General features: G+C 36.1%; 1 protein-coding gene across 1 annotated transcript; it reads left to right on the forward strand.

Annotated features, from left to right (window-relative positions):
* The first annotated feature begins 1,340 nt into the window (after nucleotides 1-1,340).
* Nucleotides 1,341-16,049, forward strand: slc31a1 (solute carrier family 31 member 1). Its single transcript, XM_061926805.2, has 5 exons — nucleotides 1,341-1,533; nucleotides 5,354-5,496; nucleotides 5,597-5,669; nucleotides 5,753-5,921; nucleotides 15,253-16,049. The coding sequence occupies exons 2-5, from the start codon at nucleotides 5,356-5,358 to the stop codon at nucleotides 15,452-15,454; spliced, it is 585 nt and encodes a 194-aa protein (XP_061782789.1). The 5' UTR covers nucleotides 1,341-1,533; nucleotides 5,354-5,355; the 3' UTR covers nucleotides 15,455-16,049.
* Nucleotides 16,050-17,287: the final 1,238 nt, after the last annotated feature.

The raw sequence follows: 17,287 nt of genomic DNA on the forward strand, positions 1-17,287 counted from the left end.
TTTTTTTTCAAGGTAAAAAATGATTTGAAATTGTTTTAATTTTTTAAAAATGTTTTGAAATGTTTTTATTTTTTTTAATTTTTTAATTTTTTTAAATTTGTAAAAAAAAATTAAAAATTTTTTAAATTTTTTATAACAATTTAAAACAATTTTAAAATGTTAAATTTTTTTTAAACAATTTTAACAATTAACATTTTTTTTAGGGTTAGGGTTAGGGTTAGGGTAAAATTTTTAATTTTTTTAAAAAAAAAGTTAAAAAAAAGTTAAAATTTTTTTTTTAAAAAAGTTAAAAAAAAGTTTAAAAAAGGTTTAAAAAAAGTTTTAAAAAAAGTTAAAAAAAAGTTAAAAAAAAGTTAAAAAAAAGTTTAAAAAAGTTAAAAATATTTAAAAAAATCTAAAAATATTTAAAAAAAAACATATTTAATTTTATTTTTTTTAAATAAAAAAATAATAAAAAAAAAATAAAAAAATTCAAAAAATTCAAAAATTTCAAAAATTTCAAAAATTTCAAAAATTTCAAAAATTTCAAAAATTTCAAAAAAATTAAAATTATTTTAATTTTTTTTTTTTTTTTTTAAATTTTAAAATTTTTACAATTTTACAATTTTTAAACATTTTTAAAAAAATTTAAAATTTTTTAAAAACTTAAAAAAAAATAAAATAAAATAAATGTTTTAGGTTAAAACATGATTTTCAAGGTAAAAAATGATTTTCAAGGTAAAATTTTTTTTTCAAGGTAACATTTTTTTTTCAAGGTTAAAAATGATTTTCAAGGTAACATTTTTTTTTCAAGGTAACATTTTTTTTTCAAGGTAACATATATATATATATATATATATATATATAGCTAGAATTCACTGAAAGTCAAGTATTTCTTTTATAAATACTTGACTTGGTGAATTCTAGCTGTAAATATACTCCTCCCCTCGTAGCCCCGACCCCAACCACGCACCCACCCCCACCCCCGTCCCCTGCCCCCCAACCCCCACCTCCCGAAATCGGAGGTCTCAAGGTTGGCAAGTATGAGATTCTATTGTATTGTTTTTCATGCACTATCTATTCGCTAAAAGTTTGTTTTTCTTTGAAAAGGGCATGTTACATGTTCAAATCGTGCTGTTTTGGTGGGGCAGGCACCGATTAAATAGACTCCAAATCATTACAACGTTGATATGAGACAGACCCGATTAAGCTCGTGAGTTGAGGCACTCCAGTGTATTCAATAAATCACGTGATTTTCTTTTTTTTTGTTCTCGACTCGGTGACGTGGCGGCATCACGCCCGCCCCCTTCTGCCCCTTTCAGGTCCTGATTGGTCCGCTGCCGAATTGGGCTCCTCCCCTCTGTTCTGCGTCTGCGCCCGGCGACGTCAGAGACGGAAGCGGCCGCTCACTCTTCAGACCAGACGGCGACGAGTAGCGAGGAGAAGAAAAACTTTGTGTTCCTTTTTCTCCTCCTTTTAGGAAGTCTCGTCCTTGTGGAGTCGGCGGCAGGAGAGAGACACGGCGTAGAAGAAGAATCACCGGAAGCCCTGCAGGTCAGTGGAGAGTGTTTGGAGTGTCACTGACCTCTGCTGGAAGCTCCATGTTGGAGACTGCCAACATGGAGCTGGTGGGTTACATATATATGTTCTCTACACCTTCATTTATACCTCATAGGTTTGGTTTGAATTATTTATGAGAGTAATGAAAACGACCTTTGAGTCACATGAAGGCTATACGTGTTCCTGCAGGTCAAAGGTCAGACAAATCTCAGTTTACTGTGAGAAACCTCAAGGCCAGCATTTTGTTGCAGTAATGATATGATGCAGTGATATTATGCTATACTTGCATTTCAGTGAATTACATATGTATATATATATATATATATATATATATATAGCTGTAATTCACTGAAATTCAAGTATTTATTTTATATATATATATATATATATATAAAAGAAATACTTGAATTTCAGTCAATTACAGCTATATATGTGTATATATATATATATATATATCTGTAATTCACTGAAATTCAAGTATTTCTTTTATATATATATATATATATATATATACATATATATATATATATATATATATATATATATATATATATATATATATAATATATGTATATTTATATAACAAATACTTGAATGTCAGTTAATTACAGCTTCTTCTTTTTTTAAATAAACCTTTATTTATAAACTGCAACATGTACAAACAGCTGAGAAACAATAATCAAAATAAGTATAGTGCCAGTATGCTGTTTTTGTTTTTTTTCCCAATAAAATACTGGAAAGGATAGAAATGTAGTTTGTCTCTTCGTTATCGTTAGTTGCAGCCCTAATATATATATATATATATATATATATATATATATATATATATATATATATATATATATATATATATATATATATATACATATATACATATACACATATACATGTTGCAGTTTATAAATAAAGGTTTATTTTTAAAAAAAACAAAAATTATAAAAAACAAAAAAATGCCTCTGCGCATAGCATAGATCCAACGAATCGATGACTAAATTAATCGCCAACTATTTTTATAATCGATTTTAATCGATTTAATCGATTAGTTGTTGCAGCCCTAATATATATATATATATATATATATATATATATATATATATATTTTTTTTTTTTTTTTTTTAAATACAGCTATATATGTATATATAGCTGTAATTCACTGAAATTCAAGTATTTATTTTATATATATATATATATATATATATATATATATATATATATAAAATATATGTATATTTATATAACAAATACTTGAATGTCAGTTAATTACAGCTTCTTTTTTTTTTAAATAAACCTTTATTTATAAACTGCAACATGTACAAACAGCTGAGAAAAAATAATCAAAATAAGTATGGTGCCAGTATGCTGTTTTTGTTTTTTTTCCCAATAAAATACTGGAAAGGATAGAAATGTAGTTTGTCTCTTCGTTATCGTTAGTTGCAGCCCTTTTATATATATATATATATATATATATATATATATATATATATATATATATATACATATACACATATACATGTTGCAGTTTATAAATAAAGGTTTATTTAAAAAAAACAAAAATTATAAAAAACAAAAAAATGCCTCTGCGCATAGCATAGATCCAACGAATCGATGACTAAATTAATCGCCAACTATTTTTATAATCGATTTAATCGATTAGTTGTTGCAGCCCTAATATATATATATATATATATATATATATATATATATATATATTTTTAAATACAGCTATATATGTATATATAGCTGTAATTCACTGAAATTCAAGTATTTATTTTATTTTTTTATTTCTTTGAATTACAGCTATATATATATATATATATATATATATATATATATATATATATATATATATATATATAAATAGCTGCAATTCACTGAAATTCAAGTATTTCTTTTATTATATATAAAAGAAGGAGGATAGCATACTTGCCAATCATCTCGAACAACGCCCCCACTATGGACTGGACTCTCACTATTATGTTAGATCCACTATGGACTGGACTCTCACTATTATGTTAGATCCACTATGGACTGGACTCTCACACTATTATGTTAGATCCACTATGGACTGGACTCTCACTATTATGTTAGATCCACTATGGACTGGACTCTCACTATTATGTTAGATCCACTGTGGACTGGACTCTCACTATTATGTTAGATCCACTATGGACTGGACTCTCACTATTATGTTAGATCCACTATGGACTGCACTCTCACTATTATGTTAGATCCACTATGGACTGGACTCTCACTATTATGTTAGATCCACTGTGGACTGGACTCTCACTATTATGTTAGATCCACTATGGACTGGACTCTCACTATTATGTTAGATCCACTATGGACTGGACTCTCACTATTATGTTGGATCCACTATGGACTGGACTCTCACTATTATGTTGGATCCACTATGGACTGGACTTTCACAATATTATGCTAGACCCACTCGACGTCCATTGCATCCGGTCTCCCCTAGAGGGGGGGGTCACCCACATATGCGGTCCTCTCGAAGGTTTCTCATAGTCATTCACATCGACGTCCCATTGGGGTTGTGAGTTTTTCCTTGCCCTTATGTGGGCTCTGTACCGCGGATGTCGTTGTGTCTTGTGCAGCCCTTTGAGACACTTGTGATTTAGGGCTAAATAAATACACATTGATTGATTGATTGATTGAACCTTGAGACCTCCGAATTCGGGAGATGGGGGGGATAGGGGGTGTATATATTTTCAAGTATTTCTTATATATATATATATATAAATAATCCGTTTATGAAAGAGTATATCCGTTCGGCCACCGTGTTCAATGGAGAAGTCTGATCTACAAAATGTGCAGGCAGCATACCACTTCCCCTTCGAGCTGTCTTGGATGAACTGAAATCATTTTTTTTCCTGGCTGGTGATCGACTGACACACCCTCCGAGATCGACCGGTAGATCGCGATCGACGTAATGAGCACCCCTGATGTAGAGACAGAGTTCAATTTAGCTGGAGGAGACACGTGTTTTGGGCTGTATTCTAGTTACAGATCCAAACCACGTTCTAAAAGTCAAGCCCGCGCGCCTCCTCTATTTATTTGGAAGGGCCCTATTACATCACTGAAGCTGTCGCTGAGGGAAGGGCGTAATCTCGACAATCCCAGTTAGACACAATATATGATTATAGAATAAATGAAATTAATTGACGCAGGTCATTTCTCCTTGTCTCTGCTCTGTGCGTCACGGTGTTCGGCTTTGGCTATCATCAGGCCGAGTTTGGACCCAACACTGATAAAGATACAAAAATACCACTTCGGCACAATTGACAATAATTTATAGCAACGGCCCTTAAACATAAAGTTATGATGATAATATATACATAATTATTATAACAGAATGGTTGCCCCGGGAGATTTTCGGGAGGGGCACTGAAATTCGGGACTCTACCGGGAAAATCGGGAGGGTAGGCAAGTATGTATTATGCAGCTACATTTCTTCATCATACTCTCCGGGAAAGTGTCTTAATACGTGATTGGGTGTAGGCTCCATCGCTCTGAATGGGGTAAACATTAGAAAATGGAACGATACTTCCAATAAATGACAAGATAATGACATCAAGACATGCTGCCTAACCTTAACCAGCTCTAATCTGATTGGCTGCTGCCCTCCCGTAGCCCGCGGGCGCCGGCCAATCCGATTACGGCAGAGCGTCCGCTCGCCCACGTCAGCCGTGGTTATTGTCTTCTGCCTAATGACGCTCACGATGGCGAAAGACAAACGCAGCGTTGTCAACTTTATTCGCCTTCAAGTGGAGCTTGTTCAGAAGGTCTCTGTGGGCAGGTATGGACCAGCACATGAATCACAGCATGCACATGGACCACGACCACCACCACGATCACACCATGGTCACGCCCACCAGCGGCGGCGGAAACGGAGGACATGGAGGACACGGAGGAGACGGAGGACATGTGGGACACAGCATGGTGGGTTACACTTTGTCACTGTCACACGCGAACAACTCACGACAATCAAAAGCGCCATATAAAACTGAATTATTATTATAACGCTAATGCTGTTGCCTAGGCGATGACCTTCTACTTTGGCTACCAGAACGTGGAGCTGCTCTTCAGCGGACTGGTCATCAACTCAGCCGGAGGTCGGCGTCAAACCACCTTTTTTACCGCGCTCTCGTCTCGCCTTCTTACACCCGACAAACGCTTTGTCTCCTTGTCCAATCAGAGATGGTGGGGGCGTGCCTGGGCGTCTTCCTGCTGGCCATCCTTTACGAGGGTCTGAAGATCGGTCGAGAGTACCTGCTGCGTCGCAGTCAGGTCAACGTGCGCTACAACTCAATGCCCCTGCCCGGCACCGACGGCACCGTTCTCATGGAGACGCACAAGACAGTTGGGTGAGTGGTAAACACCAGCACTACACATCATGTCTACTACATACCTGCCAACTACTCCGGTTTTCCCGTAATTAGTACGGTTTTCATCAACCTATTCCGGGTTACGGTTGCAGTGATAAAAAATACGTTTTTTCATTAATTAAATTTATTTAATTTTTTTAAAGTTTTATTCACGAAATCGCGTAACAACAATGACAATCGACACTGCTTCCCGTAACTTCCTATCGAGCCATTCCGAATGCCATGCGCGAGGCTATTTATAGCACCGCTGCCAAGCACCAGGCACCTGTTGCCCATTGTTTCCAAACGAGCGAACGATCATGGAATCAGCCAGAGAAAAATACCAGTCTTAAACCGAAAAGAAAACTGCAGTCATTCCGTGAAGAATATTCAAAAGCCTATCCGGGAATAATCATCCGTTCCAAAAAGGGTGAAAACTACGCGAATTGCACCTTGTGCAGACAAGATTTTTCGATCGGACACGGAGGAATTAGCGATGTAAAAGACCACGTTGGGACAAAAAAACACAAGTCTAATGCCGTTGTTAAATTTGGATTTTAGCCACAAAAAGGTAATGACACCAATGTTATCTATTGGAATTGTTTAGTACTGTTATACTGTTAAAAGTGTTTATACTATTTATGCTTTCAAGTCCAAGTTGAAGAAATCTTGTTAAATGTTGACAGCATAACTACCAAAATACAGAAGTATGTCCTTAATATTTTTGCAGTGCTATTTCTGTTGAAAAGTTAAAATGATTACATTAGAGATGTGATGTGCCACTTTTCAAGTGTCTGATGGCTTAAATTAATTTTCATTAATTTTTCATATTTTGAATTCTTTTGAAAGGCTTACAAAAAAACTACATTTGAATTGTAATTCCATGCTATTGACAGGACTATTAATTGTAATGAAGTTAGCTTACCATGTTTACAGTATGATAATTGTGATAGAAATGTGAATTTTAGGCACAGAATATTTTTTACAATTGAACAAGGCAGTAGATTATACAAGCTTGGACAGAAAGTTAATAATGACACCAATTTTTTTTTTTAATGGAATTGTTTAGCACTGTTTTACCATTTGTTTACTGTAAAAAGTGTTTATACTGTTTATACTTTCAATTAACAAATTGAAGTCTTGTGAAAGGTTGACAGGATAACTGGCATTAACTGTCAAAATAATTTCAAACTATTGAAGTTAGCTTACAGAATAAACATGTCAATCAACCCATATGATTTTTGCTGTAATATTTTTGTTTTGAAAAGTCACTGTGACTGATAGAAAAGTGATGGTTTTAGCAACATTTTAACCTGTCTGAATGCTAATAATCATTTTGGACCCTGGCTACTAGGTTTTTCTGATTTCAAAAGTTGGCAGGTATGCTGTTAGTTTACATGCTTTTTTTTATTTCTCTTTGCTATTTGGGCTTATTGGACCCTAATTAGAATAAAAACCAAGAATCATCTTTTCATATGATGTACTTAGTCCATAAGTACACAAACTTCATGTTTAGTGACACGCTAATTCTTATTTTTACACTTTTTTTTCCCAAATTACATTGTTTATTATAATCTTCTGACACCACCAGATAGCAGTATAAGTGTCCACATAAGCGGCCATAAGACCCCAATTCAGTAGTGTACACAATTTTGGAAATAAGAGCTAAAAGGTGCTGTCCACGCATGTGGCCACTAAGCCTTTAGAGGTTTTAAAACACCTCTTCGTTTCAGTGTTATAACTTCACCTTTATCTTTACTTTTTTGGCGAAAATGCGTCCGTTCTCCCTTTTCTGTCTACACACTGTGTCTGCTTGTAAGTACTCCGCGTGTGTGCGCTGCCGAACATGCTCTTCTGCTCGTAAAACCAGCAATGTCACGACGTGACGACGCGCAGTCATGCCCGGGAACCGGTACTTTTCGAACTGAGTATAGTACCGTTTTTGATTCCTTGGTACCACGATACTATACTAGTACCGGTATACCGTACAACCCTAATAAGAAGTATTGACAGTGAAATGTGTAGTTTAGACTTTACCTGAGCTACTCAGCACTGTCAGTGTGATGGACTTTCGGAACTGCCAGTTATACAAGGAACGATCGTTATCTCCTTGTGTTCACAGACAGGCGTCTTTATCACGTACTTTTGTACTTTTCTCAGCATTTACACTACAATTGGCACGGAGTCGTAAAGCCGAGGACACACACAAAAAGATCGTACCCCTTCCATCCAAAGAATTGTGGTCAAAAACAGTGCAATAGAATATAAATTCCAAAAATATTCCTTTACTCCGTTCTTGTACACACAATTGTTTGAGGAAAAAGGTCCTCATTAGTAAAATAACAAAAAAAAAAAACAAAACTATGAATTTTGAACTGCAAACAACACATCTAAAATAAATACCATTACTGTCATGCAAATAAAAATGTTTTGTACTATACACAACTGTCAAAAACAATGTACTAGTATATCAATTTAAAAACTATTCCCTTATTCAGTTTTTCTACACACAATTGTTTGAGGTAAAAAAGTCACCATTAGCAAAATAACAAAAAAAAGGAACAAAATTATGAATTTTGAACTGTGAACAACACATCTAAAATAAATACCATTACTGTCCTGCAAATACAAATGTTTTTTTTAGAACTAAATACAACTATCAAAAACAATGTAATATAATACAATAAATAATAATAATAGTAAAATAACAAAAAAAAACTAACAATGTAACAAAAATAAACATGTAAAATAACTAATATTATCCATCCATTCATTTTCTACCGCTTATTCCCTTTGGGGTCGCGGGGGGCGCTGGAGCCTATTTTAGCTACAATCGGGCGGAAGGCGGTGTACACCCTGGACAAGTCGCCACCTCATCGCAGGGCTGAACTAATATTACTGTTCTGCAAATAAAAATGTTTTAGAACTAAATACAACAATCAATCAATGTTTATTTATATAGCCCTAAATCACAATTGTCTCAAAGGGCTGCATAGTATATACATTTAAAAAAATATTCCCTTGTTCCGTTCTCCTACACACAACTGTTTGAGGAAAAAGTCACCCTTAGCAAAATAACCAAAATGTAACAAAAATATGAATTTTAAAATGTAAACAAAGCTAAAACAACTATATCAGAACTAAATACAGCAATCAAAAACGAATAGTATATACCGGTACATTTAAAAAATATTCCCTTGCTCCGTTCTCCAACACAACTGTTTGAGAAAAAAAGTCACCATTCGCAAAATAACAAAAAAAAAGGAACAAAATTATGAATTTTGAACTGTGAACAACACATCTAAAATAAATACCATTACTGTCCTGCAAATACAAATGTTTTTTTTAGAACTAAATACAACTATCAAAAACAATGTAATATAATACAATAAATAATAATAATAGTAAAATAACAAAAAACTAACAATGTAACAAAAATAAACATGTAAAATAACTTTTATAATTTTTTGCGGCTCCAGACAGATTTGTTTTTTGTATTTTTGGTCCAATATGGCTCTTTCAACATTTTAGGTTGCCGACCTCTGGGCTATGCAGAACGAAACTAAAACTGAACTGGCTACAAAGTAAACAAAAACAGAATGCTGGACGACAGCAAAGACTTATTGTGGAGCAAAGACGGCGTCTACAATGTACATCCGAACATCAATCATCCATCCATCCATTTTCTACCGCTTATTCCCTTTGGGGTCGCGGGGGGGCGCTGGAGCCTATCTCAGCTACAATCGGGCGGAAGGCGGTGTACACCCTGGACAAGTCGCCACCTCCTCGCAGGGCCTAACTAATATTACTGTTCTGCAAATAAAAATGTTTTAGAACTAAATACAACAATCAATCAATGTTTATTTATATAGCCCTAAATCACAATTGTCTCAAAGGGCTGCATAGTATATACATTTAAAAAATATTCCCTTGTTCCGTTCTCCTACACACAACTGTTTGAGGAAAAAGTCACCCTTAGCAAAATTAGCAAAATAACCAAAAAGTAACAATGTAACAAAAATATGAATTCTAAAATGTAAACAAAGCTAAAACAACTATATCAATACTAAATACAGCAATCAAAAACGGATAGTATATACCGGTACATTTAATAAATATTCCCTTGCTCCGTTCTCCAACACAACTGTTTGAGGAAAAAGTCACCATTCGCAAAATAACAAAAAAAAGGAACAAAATTATGAATTTTGAACTGTGAACAACACATCTAAAATAAATACCATTACTGTCCTGCAAATACAAATGTTTTTTTTAGAACTAAATACAACTATCAAAAACAATGTAATATAATACAATAAATAATAATAATAGTAAAATAACAAAAAACTAAAAATGTAACAAAAATAAACATGTAAAATAACTAATATTATCCATCCATTCATTTTCTACCGCTTATTCCCTTTGGGGTCGCGGGGGGCGCTGGAGCCTATTTTAGTTACACTCGGGCGGAAGGCGGGGTACACTCTGGACAAGTCGCCACCTCCTCGCAGGGCCTAACTAATATTACTGTTCTGCAAATAAAAATGTTTTAGAACTAAATACAACAATCAATCAATGTTTATTTATATAGCCCTAAATCACAATTGTCTCAAAGGGCTGCATGGTATATACATTTAAAAAATATTCCCTTGTTCCGTTCTCCTACACACACAACTGTTTGAGGAAAAAGTCACCCTTAGCAAAATTAGCAAAATAACCAAAAAGTAACAATGTAACAAAAATATGAATTTTAAAATGTAAACAAAGCTAAAACAACTATATCAAAACTAAATACAGCAATCAAAAACGGATAGTATATACCGGTACATTTAAAAAAAAATTCCCTTGCTCCGTTCTCCAACACAACTGTTTGAGAAAAAAGTCACCATTCGCTAAATAACAAAAAAAAAAAGGAACAAAATTATGAATTTTGAACTGTGAACAACACCTCTAAAATAAATACCATTAATGTCCTGCAAATACAAATGTTTTTTAGAACTAAATACAACAATAAAAAAAATTGAATATAATAAAATAAATAATAATAATAAAGTAACAATGTAACAAAAAATGTAAATGTAAAATGACTAATTACTGTTCTGCAAATAAAAATGTGTTAGAACTAAATACAACAATCAAAAAGTAATAGTATATACATTTAAAAAATATTCCCTTGTTTCAAGTTTAGTTTATTCACAATGCCATAGAACAATTACAATAGTAGTGAATATCATTTAAAGATGTTGGTAAGTGAAAGGGTCCCCCAAAATAAGCTAGAAGAAGATTTTGACAGAGGGTCCAGAGGACAGTATATCCGAATTTAAGTGTTACTTCTTTTATTTCATAATCATATTACAAAACAGCTAGTGTTTTTCTTCCAATTGTGGTCTTTTGGTTGTCTGCAAATACTGTGTGCTTAACCTTGAGTGAGGAATGTAAGAAAGAGAGATACTCCTTTCTCTTATCTAGCCTTATGTCCAGGTGCGGAGGACAATGGGCATGTGTTTTGGGCTAGAGGGACATGACTGCGAGGGTGGGAGGGAGAGAGACTTAAGAGGGGAGAGGGTTTTTCAAGGGGGGCAGACCATCTTGGCGGCACGATTGAATGTTCTATGCTGGACTGGTCTCAATGTATTTACAAAGCTTTGCAAATATATTACAAAATACTTATTCTGTCTCTGGTGGTTTTTCTACTCAGCTTTAAGTGTCGTAAAGAACTTGGGAGCGACTTGTGACTTGAATTCCCTGGGAGGAACAACTGGTCCAAACGCAACATAAGTGAAAGGGTCCCCCAAATAAGCTAGAAGAAGATTTTGACAGAGGGTCCAGAGGACAGTATATACATGGAATGATGAAACATGGTGGCAAACAAAAAAACAACAACACTATATGATAAACACAAGATAACAGTACTAAAGCAAGCATACACATACATACATACATTCATTCAACCATGCAAAACCCAACAGTAGTCTACCCCACATGAGGCATTAGAGATAGGTGGTTAATAGGTAAGTTTTCAGTTTCTTTTTGAAGTTGGAGAATCTTGAGGCTCTTATAAAGCCGGTTCCAAATCTTTGGTCCCCTGCATACAACACTTCGAGCGGTACAGGCCAGTAGACGATGTTTACCTGATATCAGATCTAAGTTACGAGTGTTGTGTTCTCCTACACACAACTGTTCGAGGAAAAAGTCACCATTAGCCATACTTGCCAACCCTCCCGGATTTTCCGGGAGACTCCCGAAATTCAGCGCCTCTCCCGAAAACCTCCCGGGACAAATTTTCTCCCGAAAATCTCCCGAAATTCAGGCGGACCTGAGTGACGTGTCGACAGCCTGTTTTCACGTCCGCTTTCCCACAATAAAACAGCGTGCCTGCCCAATGACGTTATAACTGTAGAATGATGGAGGGCACGAGTTCTCGGTTTCTTATGTGGGTTTATTGTTAGGCAGTTTCATTAACGTCCTCCCAGCGCGGTAACAACACACAACAACAGCAGCCACGTTTTCGTCTACCGTAAAGCAGCTCGTCTGCCGTAAACAGCAATGTTGTGACACTCTTAAACAGGACAATACTGCCATCTACTGTACATGCATATGTGACAATAACATCTACGGATTTTAGAGAGTGCAGTGCACAACTGAGCACACAAGAAGGAGACGAATCAGAATGCATCATCAGAGAGGGTGTTCAGCATGGTTAGAAAAATAGTGACAGAGAATAGAACAAGGATGGACAATTCAACCCTTAACTCAACAATGAGTAGATGAGTGTTATGTGTGTGTATATGTGTAAATAAATGAACACTGAAATTCAAGTATTTCTCTTATTTATATATATATATATATATATATATATATATATATATATATATATATATATATATATATATATATATATATATATATATATATAGCTAGAATTCACTGAAAGTCAAGTATTTCTTTATATATATATATATATATATATATATATATATATATATATATATATATATATATATATATATATATATATATATATATATACAGGTAAAAGCCAGTAAATTAGAATATTTTGAAAAACTTGATTTATTTCAGTAATTGCATTCAAAAGGTGTAACTTGTACATTATATTTATTCATTGCACACAGACTGATGCATTCAAATGTTTATTTCATTTAATTTTGATGATTTGAAGTGGCAACAAATGAAAATCCAAAATTCCGTGTGTCACAAAATTAGAATATTACTTAAGGCTAATACAAAAAAGGGATTTTTAGAAATGTTGGCCAACTGAAAAGTATGAAAATGAAAAATATGAGCATGTACAATACTCAATACTTGGTTGGAGCTCCTTTTGCCTCAATTACTGCGTTAATGCGGCGTGGCATGGAGTCGATGAGTTTCTGGCACTGCTCAGGTGTTATGAGAGCCCAGGTTGCTCTGATAGTGGCCTTCAAGTCTTCTGCGTTTTTGGGTCTGGCATTCTGCATCTTCCTTTTCACAATACCCCACAGATTTTCTATGGGGCTAAGGTCAGGGGAGTTGGCGGGCCAATTTAGAACAGAAATACCATGGTCCGTAAACCAGGCACGGGTAGATTTTGCGCTGTGTGCAGGCGCCAAGTCCTGTTGGAACTTGAAATCTCCATCTCCATAGAGCAGGTCAGCAGCAGGAAGCATGAAGTGCTCTAAAACTTGCTGGTAGACGGCTGCGTTGACCCTGGATCTCAGGAAACAGAGTGGACCGACACCAGCAGATGACATGGCACCCCAAACCATCACTGATGGTGGAAACTTTACACTAGACTTCAGGCAACGTGGATCCTGTGCCTCTCCTGTCTTCCTCCAGACTCTGGGACCTCGATTTCCAAAGGAAATGCAAAATTTGCATGGTTGGGTGATGGTTTGGGGTGCCATGTCATCTGCTGGTGTCGGTCCACTCTGTTTCCTGAGATCCAGGGTCAACGCAGCCGTCTACCAGCAAGTTTTAGAGCACTTCATGCTTCCTGCTGCTGACCTGCTCTATGGAGATTTCAAGTTCCAACAGGACTTGGCGCCTGCACACAGCGCAAAATCTACCCGTGCCTGGTTTACGGACCATGGTATTTCTGTTCTAAATTGGCCCGCCAACTCCCCTGACCTTAGCCCCATAGAAAATCTGTGGGGTATTGTGAAAAGGAAGATGCAGAATGCCAGACCCAAAAACGCAGAAGAGTTGAAGGCCACTATCAGAGCAACCTGGGCTCTCATAACACCTGAGCAGTGCCAGAAACTCATCGACTCCATGCCACGCCGCATTAACGCAGTAATTGAGGCAAAAGGAGCTCCAACCAAGTATTGAGTATTGTACATGCTCATATTTTTCATTTTCATACTTTTCAGTTGGCCAACATTTCTAAAAATCCCTTTTTTGTATTAGCCTTAAGTAATATTCTAATTTTGTGACACACGGAATTTTGGATTTTCATTTGTTGCCACTTCAAATCATCCAAATTAAATGAAATAAACATTTGAATGCATCAGTCTGTGTGCAATGAATAAATATAATGTACAAGTTACACCTTTTGAATGCAATTACTGAAATAAATCAAGTTTTTCAAAATATTCTAATTTACTGGCTTTTACCTGTGTGTGTGTGTGTATATATATATATGTATATATATGTATATATATATATGTATATATATATATCTGCGATGAGGTGGCGACTTGTCCAAGGTGTACCCCGCCTTCCGCCCGATTGTAGCTGAGATAGGCTCCAGCGCCCCCCGCGACCCCAAAAGGGAATAAGCGGTAGAAAATGGATGGATGGATATATATATATATATATGAAATACTTGACTTGGTGAATTCTAGCTGTAAATATACTCCTCCCCTCTTAACCTCCTCCCCCCTCCCACCTCCCGAAATCGGTGGTCTCTAGGTTGGCAAGTATGCCATTAGCAAAATAACCAAAAAGTAACAATGTAACAAAAATATGAATTTTAAAATGTAAACAAAGCTAAAACAACAATATCAAAACTAAATACAGGGATCAAAAACGGATAGTATATACCGGTACATTTCAAAAATATTCCCTGCTCCGTTCTCCAACACAACTGTTTGAGGAAAAAGTCACCATTAGTAGAATAACAAAAAAGTAACAATGTAACAAAAATATGCATTTAAAAATGTAAACAAAGCTAAAATAACTATCATTACATGCAGCGCTTTGTGTAAAAGAACATTAATAGTCAGTAGAGCTGGGACGGGAGGGGCAAAGCATGCAGAGAAATGCACTGACCGGCGAGCAGAAACGCTGCCTCTGCAACAAAAGCATCGCTGTAACACTCGCCATCTTGTCTTCTCAGACAGCGGATGATAAGCCCCGCCCACTTCCTGCAGACACTGCTGCACATCATCCAGGTGGTGGTCAGCTACCTCTTGATGCTGGTCTTCATGACGTACAACGCCTACCTCTGCATCGCCGTGGCGTTGGGCGCCGGCGCCGGCTACTTCCTGTTCAGCTGGCGGAAGGCGGTGGTGGTGGACATCACAGAACACTGCCATTAGCCGCTGGGCTCGTTAGCTTCCTGTCGTGGCTTCATGTAGGTCGTGGGTATACCAACAAGCTGTTTACTGTAAGACGGCACGTTAGCGCAGGAGCTAATAGACGTCTGACCTCAGAAAGAATTGAGTTGGTAATCATGGTGACACAGTGGTAGGTTAATTTGCACACTAGTTAGCCAGAATTAAAGTTTTGTAGAGAAACTGAGGCTGAAGCAGTGAAAGATGTTAATTAGTTGTGTTAATTTGCTGTCTAGTGCCATGAAATCTGCTGATGTGAACGAGCTGCAAGTAGTGTAAATATTATCTCAGCTGGAAGTAGCAAATGTTTTATCCATTTTCCCTGGCAATCAAACTTGTCTTTTTTTTTTAATTGTTTTTATCAGTTCAGACGTCATGAAAGCGTCCGTCGGCCTTAATGACACCGCTGCCTTAACTAGCTAACGAGTCTCGTTGGCTAATTGATTGTGGGGATCACATGGGTGGTGTTGATTTGTTTGTCACTCAAAAATCAATAGGCACTGAGAGCTGAGTGAAGGGACCAATCAGAGTGCAGGATGTTTGTTGCAATCAAAAATAAATAAAGGTTGTATAGAAAGTATCTCGGTGTTTCTTAACCATAGGGCCAATTGTCGGGCCACTGAAAAATTCTATTGTCACGTTTATTTTTCAACAGTTTTTATGAGTCCCTTCTTTTGCTGTTTGTTTGATTAGTATTTATTTTTCGCAATCAGCCTGACCTAAGCCTTGATAATAATCTTTGTTCCATCCAGCCAATGTTTTACCGCTTGTCCCTTTTCGGGTGGTGCGGGTGCTGGAACCTATCCCGGCTGCACTCGGGCGGAATGCGGGGTGCATCGCAGGGCCAACCATAAACATCTTATAAGTAGACGCAGCTTTGGCTGCTGTGACGCGAGAAATTGAGCCGCCATCTTGAAGTGGTGATGAGGAGCCTAAACTGACTGTTGACAGGTAGAAAACAAAGATGGTGTGCGGACTGTTGAAAATAGAAATCGGGGCATTACTTTTCACAAGTAAGATTTAACATTAACGTACTAATGGTTGTATTTTGTGAAAAGAATATTACCACAGAGTTGAGAAGGAGCAAAGATCTTCAATAGTACTGAAATCGTAGCCGCTAGCAAACAAGAGTATGACCATAATAGAATTGCTTGTCAATTAAATTAATTACATTTAAAAATGTCATACTTGAATAACAAAGTTGAAATAAATGATGAAGATAAAGATTGTAAAAGCCAACAGGGGTAAAAGGTAGGACCGCAGTCCAGATTGTGTATGTGTGGGGGGGCTGTAATATATGTTAACTAGACAATTAGATGGACAGTGGCTATACAGTATTATACAAGTCTAAACTTAGTCTAGCTTTCCAACCAAATTTTGTGTAGCCCACCTTTGTGAAATGTGTGGGACAAAATATGTGATAAACAGGAAAAGGCACACTTACCTGACACCTGGAATGGGGTAATTTGGGGGATTACTGTTGAACTACTAGGCTATGTCTTCACCCGACTATGAACTGAAACTTGATCAATCATATTCCGTATGCACTGACCTAGATTACATCTAACACTTTTGAAGCTTTCCCAAAGACCTAGATGTGAGGAAAAAGTGGGAAGTGGCTTTGAGGAGAGAAGGATTCACTGCAAGTGATTATTCAATTGTCTGCAGTCAACATTTTAAGCAGACTGATTTTGATAGGATGGTGTTATTCCATCCCTCTTCAGCTTCACCTTCATAAGGCTATTAGCATTCATACATGTAAATATTCTATTATCAAACAAACGTATCATTTTATATATTGTATTATGCAGAATGTTC

Source organism: Nerophis lumbriciformis, linkage group LG32 (genome assembly GCF_033978685.3).
Source record: "Nerophis lumbriciformis linkage group LG32, RoL_Nlum_v2.1, whole genome shotgun sequence".
Classification (NCBI taxonomy): Eukaryota; Metazoa; Chordata; class Actinopteri; order Syngnathiformes; family Syngnathidae; genus Nerophis; species Nerophis lumbriciformis.

Excerpts from the sequence above, each read along its gene's own strand:
- slc31a1 (XM_061926805.2), top strand. The coding sequence starts at position 5,356 with ATGGACCAGCACATGAATCACAGCATGCACATGGACCACGACCACCAC. Across the intron at positions 5,670-5,752 it reads GGTCATCAACTCAGCCGGAG|AGATGGTGGGGGCGTGCCTG; the intron begins GTCGGCGTCAAA and ends TTGTCCAATCAG. Across the intron at positions 5,922-15,252 it reads GAGACGCACAAGACAGTTGG|ACAGCGGATGATAAGCCCCG; the intron begins GTGAGTGGTAAA and ends TTGTCTTCTCAG.